Raw genomic sequence first — 15,935 nt, forward strand, 5'->3', positions numbered from 1 at the left:
AGCTTATCTCAGCCCTACCCATTTGATCCAGTCAGGCACAGTGATCCTAGGTTTTTGGTTTTTTTTTTTCAACCTTAGTCAATATTTTAATATGTCTAATAATTTTGATGTATTGTAACTGCATTGTAAGCTGCTTAGAGTCATGTGATGGAAACAGCATAGAAGTAATGGTAATCAATAACATTTTACTTAAGGTTATTAAACGTTTTAAAAATCATAAACTGTTATAATGAACTTAATATTTTGGGATTGTTTGTAAGAATAAACACGTTGGGGTACAAATACCGTATTTATCGGCGTATAACACGCACTTTTTTTCCCCCTGAAAATAGGGGGCAAATGATGTATGCGTGTTATACGCCGATATATGTTAAGAAGCCTTCGGTGAATGCTGCTGGGATCGGGGATCAAGGACACAAATGAAAGAAGGGGAGGGAGGAAGCAACCGAAGCCTGTCCTTCTCTCTGGGTCAGCTCTCTCAGTCGCTCTCTCGCTCCTCCACCAGCACAGGAAGAAACTGCTTCAAAGAAGCGGGGGCTTTTCCTGTCGCCGCAGCTTCCCTGAAGCGCCCGTTTCTCCCCACCCCACCCCGTCCGCCCGCCCGCCCGCCCGCCCGCAGCTGCTTCGTTCTGCCTGCCTGCCTGCCTTCGTTAATGGTTGAATCGGAACAGCTTCGGCTGAGTAAAAGAGGCGAATAGTTATTATTCTCAGCCGAAGCTGCTCCCAAACAACCAGAAACTAAGGCAGGCAGGCAGGCAGGCAGAATGGGACACTGTGGATTGAAGCGCGCTGTGGTGGGAGTGGGGGTGAAACGGGCGCTTCGGAATAGCTGCGGCGACAGGAAAAGCCCCGCTTCTTTGAAGCAGTTTCTTCCTTGGATGGTGGAGCAGCGAGAGAGCGAAGCCTCCTTCTCTTCTCTTCCCCCGGTCCTTGCAAAAATTTTCTGCTTGAAACCGGTCCCTGGTACAAAAAGGTTGGGGACCACTGATTTACCTTATAAGTGGTAATAATATTAATAAAAAAAAAGTTCTGAGCTACCCTTATTTTGCTTCAAAGTTTTTATTTAGAAATTTAATTTTTTTCCTGAAATTTCCTCTTAAAATGAAGATGCGTGTTATACGCCTGTGCGTGTTATACGCCGATAAATACGGTAAATGATAAAATTCAGCAGCAGGTATTAGATGGTTTCTGGATTATTAGATTTATTAGATAGATTTAGCTCTGGGATCACAGATACTGAACTTTGCCTCAAAGGTTTTAAAAAACTCTCTAATAGAAAGCTAAGATTTGTGGTTTGCTGAATTTTGTTTAAAGACCCTATATCTACATTTGCACAAACCTCAAAAACTAATAAATATATATTCATCAACGATAAAAGTTTTTTAAAAGGTCTTTATATTTTGGGGGGTTCCCTTTTTCTCCACCTCATCTCATCTCCTCTTGTCTCTTCTGGTCTCACCTCATCACCTCATCTTTCCTTAGCTTAAATTTCCTTATCTTTTACACATCGTGTCAATGTATACTAAATGATACCCTTAAAAATATATCTTGCTGATGAATATACTTTAATAATATTTAGTGACAAATATCAGTTAGTTAGTTAGTTGATTTTTGATCCACTCTTGATTGTTGGTGACTTTCTGGACAAGTCTATGGAAATTTATGCGGGGGCCTTTCGAGAACTTCAAGATGCACGAAGCTCTTGCCCGAGCCGCCCAGTCTGACGATCAGCTGCATCCAGCCTCAGTGACTGATGGTGTGGCCATATTCACCTCAGCATGCAACGGGTGGAACTGGATCTGCATCAGCAGCAGCTTCTGCAGCCCTAGCATCTGGGTGGGGCAGACTAGTGTGGCCCTCCTATAAGACTAATGTCCGCAAGGAAAAGACCCTCACCGCTCTTTGATGAAGAAAACCTTCAGAAATTGTGGTTCTTCCTGGCCCAGGTTTGGACCTATATGCAAGAATATTATCCTGAAATAGCTATGGAAGCCGGCAAGGGAAGATGTGTCACCATCGCCCTGGAAGGGACTGCAAAGAGGTGGATGGTCACCCTTCATAAGGATGAGGCCTTGGAGCTGAGAAACTTCAACAGCTTCATGGCAACATTGCATAAACATTTCGAGGACCCCCTTCACTGCCTGTAAAGTCAAGGACCGCATCAGAACCATTGGTCAGGGCTGGAGGAGCATGGCTTGAGTACACACAGGACTTCCGTGACCTGGCCTGCTGCAGGCTCAACAACCGGCCACAAGACATTCTGATCACTGTTTCAAAGATGGGATAGTCTATGAAGTCTACAACACCTGCTGGTATGTCCTGGCTGAGGAAGTAGAAATGGACCTTGCCCCAAACAAGCATCGCCCATGGAAGGGATGGCGAAAATCCTTCCTGGAGAAGAAGGAAACCTCAAAAGTACAGATGGGTACCCAGTGCCCTCAGTGACACTCCAGAGGTTGCTTCTAGGGCGGGAAGGAGGGGCAGCAGGCTAGAAAATGACCCCAGGACCCACCAAAATGTCAGCCAAGCCAGACCCAAGCGCCTGTGAGACAACCCTCAAAGAAATCGAGGTTGTAGAGTTGACATCTATCCCCCAGGGAAAAAAGAAGGAAGGAAGGAAGGAAGGAAATGGGTAGGTTGAATGCAATCATTATTTTTAGGGAGGTAGGAAAAGAGTGAGGAAAGTTCATTGACTTCAGAGCTTATTGTTGACTCAAACAAAAGAGAGTTTAAAAATGGCAGCTCCTGATCAGCGGGAAACACGGCAGGCAGCCCAGGATGCCTTGGCTTCACAGGGCAGGAACCAGTCAATAGAAGCAAAGGGAGAGGGGAATGGGCAGCTAATCTGAGTTGGAGATGTCACTAGATTGAAAGGAATGAAGCAGCATTTTTGCAAAACTTTGGCAAATAATCTATTGGCAATGACTGGGAATGAGTAAGGGACATCCTTTTGCGCACTCAGGAAGCAGTAAGTAGCCCATAGTTGTGATGGAGTGAGTAGAAAGAGTGAATCTGTGCTTATTGTCTGGTAAGTGAATACATAGGGTGGCAACAGAACAGAACAGAATTTGGTACTTTGTATGCACTTAGTAGATATAAGTCCCAATGAATTCTCCTTGTAGAATAGGAATGCCCAGTTCTATGGGATTTATATTTCAGGGAATATGCCTAAGATGGTTCTTCAACATTGACTATTACCAAATATTTCTACCTGTGCAAAAGTTATATATTAACCAGGTTAATGATTGGGCAAAGAGTGATTAATTGGAGGGCTGGAACATACTGGAGATGGAAATATATTTAAAGGATGGGATGGCATTAATAAGAATTATATAAAAGACCTACTTTACTGTTACATGACTGTGACCAGGCATCACCGGACAAGAAAGAAAATGGCTAGGCCCAACAAGAGCTTCGGGTGCACCAAGCCGTGACAAGCATGAGTTCAGTTGATCCCACACTGTAAGAATCCACTCAACCATCTTGCATACAGGATCACAGGGAGGTGGCATTTGTCCCCTGAACTGCATAGAACAGAACAAATGATTACTTTTTAATGATACTCTCATGTTTAAAGAAAGTAAGCAATTTCCAGAGTTGTACATTGCAAATCACAGGAAATAACAATTTTTAAAAACAGATTTTGGGAGCAGGTTAACATGTGGGAATTTACTGTTTGATCATTAGCTTCAAGTTGTGATTACCAGTATAAACATCTTCCTTTAAGTGTGTTACAAATACTGTATTTATCCCAAAGAAAAATGACTCTAAATGATTTGCTCTTGCCCTGCCCCCCCCAATGCAGAAAAATATGACACAGACTTTAAAACTCAAACATAAGGTACTGTTTCTCAATTCTACTTTGCAACCAAAGGTAACATAATCCTCCTTAATGTTTCAGAAATTCTTTCTTTCAAACTATTTATTTCATGAATAATTAATTTTGCTAATTTAAAAAAAAAATTCAATCTTGTTCATCCTTGTATTTTTGTTGTGTTACTTCTACTGTTATTAGCTTTGATTTCTAATTATGTTTACCATGGATTAATTATCTGAACAGTTGTATTGCTGTAAACTGCAATGAGTGTTTTTACTTGATGAATGAATATTAGACAATACCTTCCTTCTCCCCTCGCTCCCTCTGAATAAATGAGTTGTAGTTCACAGAAACCTACTCTAGTTTACTCTACTCTACTCTACTCCACTCCACTCTCCTCTTCAGTCCTCTCTCCTTTCTACTCCACTCCTCTCTCCTCTCCATTCCACTCCACTCCATTCTTTGCCACCTATCTCGCTGTGGGGCTACCCTGGGCAGCTAGAATTTTTTTGGAATGTATTACTCGATAAAGTTGTTATCAGACGTCTTCTGATTTTTGGCTACTGTAGAGTAATACAGCTCTCCTTCTGCCATTTGTATCGGTATGTTCTCAAAATGGAAGTCCTTAGGTAATGGTAACTGGACTCACAATCGATATACTACTAATACTCTTATGTCTGCATTCTTTAACTGGGTGAAACGGGCATCAGAGACCAAACACCTTTGAAGTTGCCTTGCAAAGGGCCAGCAGCTGCCTCAGCTGGGTGTGCCTCATCAGCAGTGGAAGATAGCAAAGTTCAACTTAGAGCAGCAAGTGTTGGCAGATATAGAGTAGAGTGCATTCTGGTCAAAAAGGCAGAGATGGGGGACAAAGACAGGTGGAAGAATTTGCAGCACACATTGCCACTGTAAATATGGGCAGGCTACCAAGTGCTTTGAGTTTTGATTATGTGACTATAACTTTGAAGACTGGCCTTAACTACCATTCATTCAGTGTCATCGTAACTTCGAGCAGTTTCAAATGGTTTAGCAAGGTCTATCTGCATTTATATGTATATAGCTGAAATGATGTGTTGTTGGTTCTGCCAATGATAATAAAGGAAGAACTGGACAAGCTCTGTGAGAACGAGCAAAATATTTGCAAAGACAGATTCTTACGCATTTCAGTGGGAGTTTCCATCCCACTGGACTGGATCCAGAAACAGCACAGTCTAAGAAACACACCCTTGTCAATATCATATGAAACTATTGTGCTAAATTCCCACGGAATCATTTACAGAAATGTTTGCTACACAGATTTTCCGCAACTGACACGCAGTCACAAGAGGATTATAATATTACACAAATGATCACTTGCAGAATGTGCTGTTTAAAGTAAACCATCTTACAGAGATGATCTCGGGGCAAGTGATGGATGTACATCATGATTTGTGCAAAAATAAAAGGCACGTGGGAGAGAAACATTTTTTCCCAATGACTCTTTTGTCTATTCACACCATTACAATGTTGTTAGGAAAAATAGTTAATTTAATGATGTAGAAAATTCTCAGACATTCACATGTTGAGTTGTACATTTATTGGCTCAGATCACAAATGAGCTTGGTGCAGAGTTAGCCCAAATGGGGATGAGAGCAACTTTCAGATATGATAGATATGGTTTAATGCAAAATGAGGCAGGGAATCCAGCCTTTTAATTAAGAAGGTGGGATTGACTCAGTATAAGGGGGGAATGGAGCTACTTATGTATATGCCATTGTGGAATATACTACATTTGGCTCAATTGTTGAGAATTCTCAATTTTTAAAAGTATACAAGTCCATAGCATTTTTTTCTAAGAAGAAATGTGAACTTGTAAGTATCACTAACAAAAAAATTCTAGACCATTGCTTTCTGAAGGCCTTCTCCAAATATCCTTCTCCAAGGATATATGAATTGGCACTGAGAAGTAGGACCAGCTTTAGCATGTCAGCAAGGGTCAACTACCAGGTTTCTAGCACTCTAAGCTACTGACATTGGCCTTCCTAACCTCTAGGCGTTTCTAAATTTCTCATAGTGATTGATGCTACTCCTATTAGTGTTCTTGAGAGTACCACCAATGGAAGACAGTTACCATGCACCATTAATCAAAGCTTCCCTCAAACAGTCCTGCTAAGGCATATTTTTATAGTGATAAAGGCAAATCAATGTGAAAGATATAAAAGCTCAATAAATAGAATTCTGCAGCTTAGATCTCAGTTTTGCATGAGCCAATCCATGATTATCAATAAAGAATTAAATTTCTTCCTCTGCACCTTCTGGTGGCATCTCCCTATAATAATTTAAGTGTAATTTGATTAGCTTGTACATAAAAGCACTATTACTTTTAGGGTAAATAATCTTATGTCTCCTACAAAACAAACATCCTCTTAAATCTGTAACACTGTTAATAAGCTGTCAGAAACACACATTTTCACATGCTATCAGCCAAATGCTGTTAACAACATAAAATTATTCATTCAGTTTTGAATGGTGCTGCCTTGTGGATCTGCTGCCGTGATGGGCACATGCATATACATGTCTGATTTGGCTCATCTTAATGATGACATTTGTACAAAATCAAGAGTACTTCAGAGGTGTAATAGAGATAGAAACAAAGTCCAAAATGTGGAAGAAGAAGTTGATGTAAGTATTCAGTTAAGGTAATATATTATAAGGTAATATTGCAGATTTAAGTTAAACTGCACCTAAAATCTTGATATTCCCAGAGCGCTTAAGGCTCCTATTGGGGCTAAATATCTTACAGATTTATAAAGGCTTTGGGTATGGCTGTAAATTTATTACAGAATACAGCTACCTGTCCTGTAAAAAGAAATATATGAATAGCATTTAGAGATTCTTCTAGCTCCTCTACCTAGACATTCCTGGAATGCCATTGACTATGCTAGTTTTGGAAAACATCTATTTTGGTCTGCATTTTCTGACTCAAAAGTTGGGGGTTTATCCAAGAAAACTCTTATCTCCTCTTTAGTTATCCTTTATCCCTTGTTCAATTATCTGAGTATGAAGAAGAAAGGTACCCCTTTTCCATTGCTGGCACACAGCTCTACTGCAATTCTCCTCCCCCATCTATTTCATGAATAGTCTGTTAAAGGAGTACAAGGACAAAAAAGAAAGAAAGAAAGGTTGGAGGATTGTGGTTAATCAAACTGGGGAAAGTGAAGAACAAACTGGCTTGTTTTTGGCTTAGGATCAACTACAAGACCATGAAACTACCGTAGCACTGCTCTCCTTGTCCCATATTTGAAGCGAGCATTGTGATGCTCCGACATTTTTAAATCTTAAAATTTACATTAAGATTTTTTTTTTCCCTCCACATTCTGCCAGAAACTGAATTGAGAACCAGGAAATTTCAGCTTCAGTCTCAAACTGCGAATTATTGCAATGACTCATATTGAGCCTACTTTATACAGGCTATTGTAGTGATTATTGTAATAATATGTGGGCTCTGAACATTCGAAAGTGGAAAATGTATGTGTTCTAATCCCAGTCAGCTTAGCTTCTCTTTTAAAATAGCAAATCACAAACTGATGAGTAACTTTTCAGTTGCAATGAAGGAACAATCTTGGGGTTGCCATGTATTAATGTCCTTCTTAATCGCTGTAAACCAGACAAGGCTTCTTTTGAGGAACACGTCTGATCAATAGTGCAGATCGAAGAGCACTAGGAATTGGCATTCCCACTCTCTCCATTAAGTAGCAATATTTATGACTACACTTTGAAGAGAAGATGATGTGCCATCTCTCACTTGGCTAGACTTGAGGATTGGAACTCTCCTTATTAGCAAAAAGTCTGCAGTCACAGCAAAAAAACTACTGTGGAGGTTCAACTCTGAACTACACATACTCTCTCCTATTGCAAAAAACAAAAACCCATACTGCACCGCAGTAGGTTTTGAGTAACGTGCCCAAAGACAATCTTTTATTCTGTGGTTTGACTAGGAATCAGGATAAAAAATAAGCTAGCATGGAATTGTTTTTAAAAGCAGCAAGAACTTCATTGGAAACAATTCAATAATACAGTAAGTGTCAGCTTAACATAGCTTGACAACCTCACTGATGAACCATAATCTGATATTAGTCTGCAGCTATGTTATTCAAAAATGATAAAAGCATGGTGTACCAGTCTGCCTCTGGATTACCAGCTGTGGATAGTGATGACTCCTAAAATTTATCCATAAAAAAGTTTATTTTTTTATTTGCATCAACTTGACATAAAGTGAGGCTGACTTTAATCATCACACGAAATATATTTGGTTGTGAGCAACTGTCTCAAACTTAAAACGTGTCAGATTCCCACCTTGCTTAAAACCTTCCTTCGCAAGAATTTCCGCAGAAGGCCATGGATTGGTTCTCCATCCCATCTTAGCTGAACCCAGAGGAAATGTTGCTGAACCATCAAGTCAGAGCCCTGAAGCCGAGATTTTGCAAGGGTCCCCATAAGGAAACAATTCTCGTGGAAGTAATATGCATGTGACACTCCATTGGCTGAAATAATTTTAAAATATAAGTTTGGTATAAAGAATCACAATCCAAATATAAATCAATTCAATGAGTGAAAAATCACTCTAGGAAGAAGACAGAAATAAATAGAATCCTATTCTTTTAATGTTTCTTTTCTCTTCAGTTCCTGATTACAACCAATCCAAAGGAAATAATGTATTTTATACCTTTTTTTACAGTGTAGAGGTTATCCAAGCCACGATTTTCAAGAGGTTGAAGGAACTCCCCGAGCAATTCTGATAAGGAGGCTTTTTCTAAATTTTCTAAAATGATGATGATTCTGTTGCTTATGGAAGGCTGTTTCACTGGAATCAAGCAACCTGGAAATATACAGAGTTTATTGGGTTCTGGCCAAAGAAAGTCCACTTCACAAGTCTAGAAGGTATTGTTTGATGGGGGAATGGAACAACCTGAATTACCAAACATGAAGAGCTGATATCTATTTAATCGTGAGTAAAGAAAAAGGGAAGGGAAGATGATTGCTCTAAAAGCAGGGATGTCAAAATTGATTTCATCGAGGGGTGCATCAGGGTTGTGTTTGATCTCAAGGGGGTGGGTTGGGGTGGCCAGGATGGGGGTGGCCAGCTCAATGTCACTCGTCTCAGGGGTGCCTGTGGTTGCCCGAGCGCTCTGCCAGCGAAAAACGGACTCCCAAGCTCCGTTTACAGCTGCCACAGCCTCCTACAACCCTCTGCCAGCGAAAACGGAGCTCGGGGGCCCGTTTTTGCTGGCAGAAGCACCGTGAGCCAGTCCTTTGCTGTTTCCAGGGAGACCCCCATGGACCAGATCTAAGTACCCTGTGGCCCAGATCCAGCCCCCGGGCCTTGATTTGACACCCCTGCTCTAAAGATAGCACAAGGAACAAAATGATATGGTTGTCCATACGCTGAAAAAGTCTGTTACTCTAATTATAACGAATCACCAGCAGAAAAAGATACACACAGAGGTGTGGTGGGTTCTCCAATGAGAGTGGAGGGAGGAATAGAAAACACTGGCAAGGTTGGAGTCCAGGGAATGAAGTGACAGGAGTCCAGACTCCACCCCCCTAGCCCCATGACAATTCCTGAAGCCTTTATCTGGCTGTTTCCAAGGAAATATACTCAGTCTGCTGAGATTCTTGTAAATAGGAAGGCAACAATAAAGAAGCAACCCTGATCAGGTCACGGTGATCCCTTGCATCTGACATCAATCTGGCGAGACAGACTGTATACTCTTAGTAACAGTCAGTTCTTTGGGGGGGGGGGAGGTCTGGACTCCCTTGCTTCATTCCCTACAAGGACTCCAAGCTCTCCAGTCTTTTCATCCCCCCTTCCACTCTAGCTGGGTATTCCATCACAAGGGGATATGTTAATGTCAATAAAAAACTACTAATATTTCCAACATTGTACTCTTCATAACAGTTAATGAATGACATTTAATTAGTATCCATGGAAAAGTACTAATAGTTCTCATTGTGTCTGTCTGTCTGTCTCTCTCTCTCTCTTTTTAATTTTGATAAAAGCGTTGCTTTATAATGTAATCAATTTCTGTTGGAAATAAGTCCCGTTGTGTTGAATGGAATGTACTTCCATATAATTACTTGTTTGTATCCATGGCCTGTCATACTCCAATTGTTGTGAAGTCCCCTTGAGATGACTGGGTTTTTCAGAGGTGGCCTATTAGTATCATAGGCCTATTAGAAAATGGTCTGAGAAAAGTTCTGATCATAAAGAGGAGGGTCTTACAATGAATAACCCTCCCTGCTCCATATACTTCCATGGCAGAACTTTTGTCATGCTGGGAAAACACCACAAAGCATCTTAGAGATGAGTCATGAATCTACAGTATTGAATCTACTCTTTTTGCTACCTTGGATTCATCTCAATCATTAGAAAAAAAATAAGCCAGTCTTGAACATAGCATACTGTAAAGAATCCATGTCCCCAATGAAACAATCCAATTTAAAAAATCCTTCTCTTATAATAAGACTTTAGAGAACTCAGAGATTTTCTGAATTAAAAAGTAGCTTTGCCAATGAAAGCATCAATAAGTATATGGCTTAAAGTCAGAAATAATTCATACCACTGTTGATGAATACTTCTGCAAGTTGCTTCTTGGATAAATCAGCATCTATCTTCACTTTGACTATATCACAGCAGAATCCTGCAGCCAGTTGCTTGTGCTACGTCAAAAAATTACAAATTTAATAAAGAATGGTAGTATGTCCTTTCATTTTTCCAAATGCTGTGCAGTTTTATCCTTTTACCTTTAGACATAGGGCTATCTGATAAGCCACGTAGTCTTGTAAACTTCCTTCTGGACCATGAAAGATAATATTACGATACTGTTCCACCTAGGGAGAAACACAATAATATTTATGTACAATACGCAATTCAAAGAGGTGGTATTTTGGGCAGGTCTGTTTCAAAATTAATAAACACACAGACACAGGCACACACAGGTAGACACACATATTGTTTTATGGGGTAAATGTGAATGTACATACTCAAAAGTAGAGTTCAGTTGGATTTATTACCAGGAAAGTAAGAATAGGAATAGGATTCCAGTATTTAACAAACCCCTTCCTTTCCTTTCATATTGAATAATGGTGCTCTACAAACCATCTGGTAGGTGGATTCCTTATTTTTAGCTAGCTTTCATGCTAAGACTAAATAGATGGCATTCATCTTTTGTTTTTCATGAATGTTGGTAGGAAAACAGCTTCTTAATTTTTAGCAAAATAATTTTCCTGTAACATCAGAAATTGAGCACTAGACAAAATAACAGTCAGTGTGCCTAAACAGGTCAATTCCTTTAGTTGTAGAGCCAAGAATACAAAGCTGATTAGATTTTAAGAATATGTTAGGAGATTCAGCCTGATTGATGGAAGCCTAACATTATTATTTTTTACTGGGAAGCTCTAGGAACAAGGAATCTATCCGTAAAATTTTAAGTTATCACACTCCCATGACATACCCTTGCATACCCTTTCAAGCCAACAGAACTATCAAAATGGACAATGACTACAGGTACACTTAGAGCTGGGACATTTTGAATTAAATTGCTGAACTACCCCCCCCCCCCAAACTGCAGTTGTGTCAGGAGCCCTGAAGAACTTCTAGAAAGGATTGAATGGTGACATGACTGCTGCCATCACTTCACATCTCTATTAAGGTGCTCACTTAAGTTGCAGGCATTTATCTACTTGCAGTTGCTTGCTTTTGGACTGCTGGGTTAGCAGGAACTGGAGCACGTAACAGGAGCTCACCTGGTCCCATGGTAGCAACTAAGTGAAACGTGAGCCTGACAATCATCAGCCTGGTGCCCTAACCCCGTGAGCCACTTCACTCTCTGCAAGTGCCAGAATTCCTGTCTTACAGATGTCATGAGTGTTATGATTTCGTATCTTGTAGCAGAACATGGGGACAGCTGATATATGTTGTTTCCTCATTAAAGCACCTTGAATATACCTGAATATAAACCATACTAGATCACCAGTCTTGGTGATCTTAGAGATGGTGTTTAGGGATAGGGATAGTTAATGTTTTGATTCACACACAGGAAGCAAGCAATGTAGAGTATGTTCATCAAAGTCAAATGTCCAGGAAAAAGTTTCTGCTTCTCCTGAACGACTCTTTTCACAATTTATTCCAAGCAATGAAATGATTAATTGATGATGTGCATCAACTTCTAGTGACCACATATATATAGATTTTCTTCAAGACAACTGAATGGAACCAGGGAGGAAAATAAAAATTTTCATAGGCAAAGGGAGAGAAGTAGACACAACCTTCCAACCTCAAAATAATGTCACATATTCCAGTTACAAGTTGACACACAGTTATTCAAACAGTTAAAGCTGTAATATAATTTGGCAATTATTTTTAGTCACAAACAATCTGCTTCTTAATATTATAAATCAGGGGTGGACAAGTATACTCCTTTACAAGCTGTGGGCTTCAACTTTAGTATTCTTGAGCCATTCCTGATTCTCTTTTTCTCATTTATGTCAGGGAGTCCTGACAGGAGTAGATATCCATAGACCTTTCCCCAAACGCTTAGGTAGGAAATAAAGAGTATTTTATAGGATTTTATTTCAGCATAGTTATAGAAGTGGTGAGGCAGAAAGAAATATAATATTTTTAGAAAGAATTAAGCAACTTCATACCAGCCTGAGGTAATTCTGTAAAGTTTGAAGATGGATCATAGATGCATAAGTCACACTGTGCAGACATCCTTCTTGGGGACCTAGAATAGGAGAAAGAATAATGAGTACAATTTCAAGTTAAGGAGGGGCTAAGTCCGTGATGGTGAACATATGGCACACCTGCCGGAAGTGGCACACAGAGCCGTCTCTCCGGGCATGCCAGCTGTCTCCCATTGCTCTTCTGGGTTCCAGCACGTGCATGCACATTGGCCAGCTGGTCTTCACATGTATGGGAGCACTGGAAAACCGGAAGAACAGCTCCCCGATGCACTGGTTTTCACACGTGCATTTGCATTAGAAACCAGAAGACCAGATGGCCAGTGCGCATGTGCGCTCCAGGAAGCTGAGTTTCCAGTTTCTGGCGCTTCCGTGCAGCGCACCGGGAAGCTGCTCTCCCAGTTTCTGGCACACATGCGCTCCCATTTTGCCATCACTGGGCTAAGTATTAAATTACACACTAACATTAATTTAACTAAGTATTAAATTAACATTCACCTGCACCTATAGTTTTTATTAAATTAATTAATGCGAACTGCCTTGACAAATCTCTGTGAGTTATTCTACCTATATTGGATAAAAATGAAAAACAAGAAAATTCTATGCATGCTTTCGGCAGCATTCTGGAAAATTCAAACCTCTTTAGATACTTTACACAATTATAATAATTATAGTATCTGTAATGTACGACAGAACTGTTGTTTCAAGGTGGTGAGGCTGAGAATAGAAAAGCCACCAGAATGATGATAGTGGAAATAAAACCTTACTGCATATTTTTTATTTATATAAGAGAAAAATATAAAATTGTAGCTCAATACCAATTACTGCAAATAGTTTGCATATGATATGCATATGATGTGTATTAAGCTAAGAAAGAATTATCTAGAAAGATGTTTAAAAATTAGCTGTTCTAGCTGAACTTCACACTTTAATTGTGAACATATTCGAGGAAATGGATTCAACTTTAAAAATTAAAAAAAGAATATATTGAAGATGAACAATCCTATAATTTTTCATTAAAATGTTCGTGTAATATTTGATGCCAGACAAAAATAAATGAATTTACCAAGTAAAGATATGAGGACGTGTTCCACCTCATTGCTTTTCAAAAATTCCCAAGGTGGCTGGGGAAAGGTCTGACCTACTGACCATGAAATATTACCTGAGAAAGAAAGAAAGTTCAGAGACACACCCAGAGCACGTAATAGTTCTTATTATGATGCAATTTATATAATACAACACACACTTTTATATTTGCCACAGTGATTACAGTACAACTCATGTGGGGAACTGAACAGTCCATTATTTTCCGCATATTTGAAAATTGAAATACAGGTAAGTAAAGAAACTTCACTGTCCTTTCCATATGCAATTCAAAGCCCAGGTATCACTTCTATTACTTCAAGAAACGTTTTAGACTCGTGCACTCCTGTTAACTTTTTCTCTTTCACTGAGGTAAAGAAATAGAGCCAGCTTGGTCTATGGTTAAGGCACCAGGCTACAAAGCTGCAGACCTTGAGTTCTAGTCCTGCCTTCACCATGAAAGTCAGCTGGGTGACTTTGGGCCACTCTCTCTCTCTCTCTCTCTCAGCCGAACCCAACTCACAGAGTTGTTGTGGGAAAAATAAGAGGAAGAAGGTGTGTTGGATGTATTAATCATTTTTGTTGTTTGTAAAAAGAATAAAGATGGGATAAAACTAAGAAAATAAACTATGACTCCATTCCAATCCCTAATTTGTCCTGGTATGCTCACCAGGAATCATAGTTTAACACAGTTTCAAATCAATTCACAATTAAACCAATAAACCAGATTATGGGGGGGAGAATGAATTACCACACATCAGGATACATTAAAATGTGGTGCACTGAATAAATCACAGTTGGTTTCATATATCACACTAAAACATGAATCATGCTTTAGAAATCAATGACTGGGTTAATAAAGACAGTAGGTTAAAAAAAGCCAAATATCAACATTATAGCTGAATGTGATGTTATATTATAGGTTTAGATGCAGGAAATAATAGAGATGTAGGAAATAATAGAGAAGGCCAAGTTTCCCTTGATTTCTCTGGTGAGTGTTAAATCTGAAGACAGACTTTATATTTTACCAGCTTCTTATACCTGGCTTAGCTTTATTCAAGGTAATTTCTACATGTGAAAGATCTGCGAAACACCAGCACTTACCCAGTTTGATGGATAATATACTGCTCGCAGTGAGGCCGATACTGAATTCTGTGGTGTTATTAGGTGTCAAATCTTCCAGGCTTGTCCATTCATCAGAGGCGATTGCTTGGAAATGGTTTGTCACTGCCTGAGTCACCGCTTTGGAAAAATCATCCCAGGTTGTCTGTTTTCGTATATTTAACATCCATACTATATTTTCTATATCAAGATCATCCATGCCACAGCAAGTTTTCTCCATCTGGGTTGCAGCAATCCGTAAAGGGATTTTAAAAGCATCTGTTTAAGTAGAATTTGAAATCTGAATATGTCTGCAACAGAGGCATAGTATTTACCAGTCCATTTTCAAATGTTTTGCATTCCTTGGATCCAAAGCTAGTTCTGCAGATACATTAAAATATGATTCCAAGAGAAACAATGATTTTTCAAACAAAAATTACTTAACTTTACAGCAAAAACTTATTCAACGGTGGTCTCAGATCTAGCTTCATAATATCTGATTATTGTATGATTCTTTTCTTTCGTTAGATGAATATCAAATATATCTAAAATGCCTCAAGTCATAATGGATAGTACGGTAGCCATTTGCATCACACAGTTTAAAAACATGATGGCTGGATAGATCACCTGAAAGTTGTCATTAAAATTTGACAAAAAAGGTGAAATATTCCAAATTTATATTTTAATTTCATGCTTCGCGTGATGCTTCGGAAATGAAAAGAGTGTGAAGAATCCTCACAGCCATGCTGGAAGGAAACTTTTTAATCTATTGCAATGCTCCAACTTTACATATCTTGATGATAAGGCCCAAAAGTGTTGCTGCCCACAAATAATGTAACGAGGTGGGGATATTCTTTTAGGGCAGTGGTTGGTTGATTGGTAGATTCTTGTTGTCCTTTTCCTTCCTATCTAGCCTCACCCATTGTGGAAAACTTCAGGGATGTAGGTTAAAATGGGAAATTGGACAATAGCTACAATACGTAGAAAACTGCACGGATATGTTTCACTTAATAAAAATCAAGCTGAGTTCAAGAGAGCGTTTATCTTTTAAAGTATGTACTTACTTACTCAGCTCTTTTCACCTTTGTCCATATTACTTGTATTTTAGTCGGTTTTTACAGTACCTTTGTACAAAAGAAAAACTAGGAAGGCCATTGCTTCCCCTATTTTAAATTCCAAGAATATCCTACCATATTATTATGATTCTAGCCAA

General features: G+C 39.3%; 1 protein-coding gene across 3 annotated transcripts in view; it reads right to left on the bottom strand.

Annotated features, from left to right (window-relative positions):
- The window catches only part of CTTNBP2 (cortactin binding protein 2), a 114,015-nt gene that overhangs the window by 15,005 nt on the left and 83,075 nt on the right, over positions 1–15,935 (bottom strand). For 2 of the 3 annotated variants that reach the window (XM_087969318.1, XM_087969319.1), the window contains exons 10-17: positions 14,726–15,001; positions 13,605–13,700; positions 12,503–12,582; positions 10,601–10,687; positions 10,417–10,516; positions 8,523–8,675; positions 8,153–8,340; positions 3,346–3,524 (exon numbers count right to left, since the gene is read on the bottom strand). In XM_087969318.1, the coding sequence (XP_087825444.1) occupies positions 3,346–3,524; positions 8,153–8,340; positions 8,523–8,675; positions 10,417–10,516; positions 10,601–10,687; positions 12,503–12,582; positions 13,605–13,700; positions 14,726–15,001 (1,159 nt within the window). The remainder of the gene's footprint in view (positions 1–3,345; positions 3,525–8,152; positions 8,341–8,522; positions 8,676–10,416; positions 10,517–10,600; positions 10,688–12,502; positions 12,583–13,604; positions 13,701–14,725; positions 15,002–15,935) is intronic. The other variant, XR_015750264.1, reaches the window with a different exon arrangement.

The sequence above is a fragment of the Notechis scutatus genome, chromosome 6 (genome assembly GCF_049901735.1).
Source record: "Notechis scutatus isolate UNSWTSFEM ecotype Mainland chromosome 6, rNotScu1.2, whole genome shotgun sequence".
NCBI lineage: Eukaryota > Metazoa > Chordata > Lepidosauria > Squamata > Elapidae > Notechis > Notechis scutatus.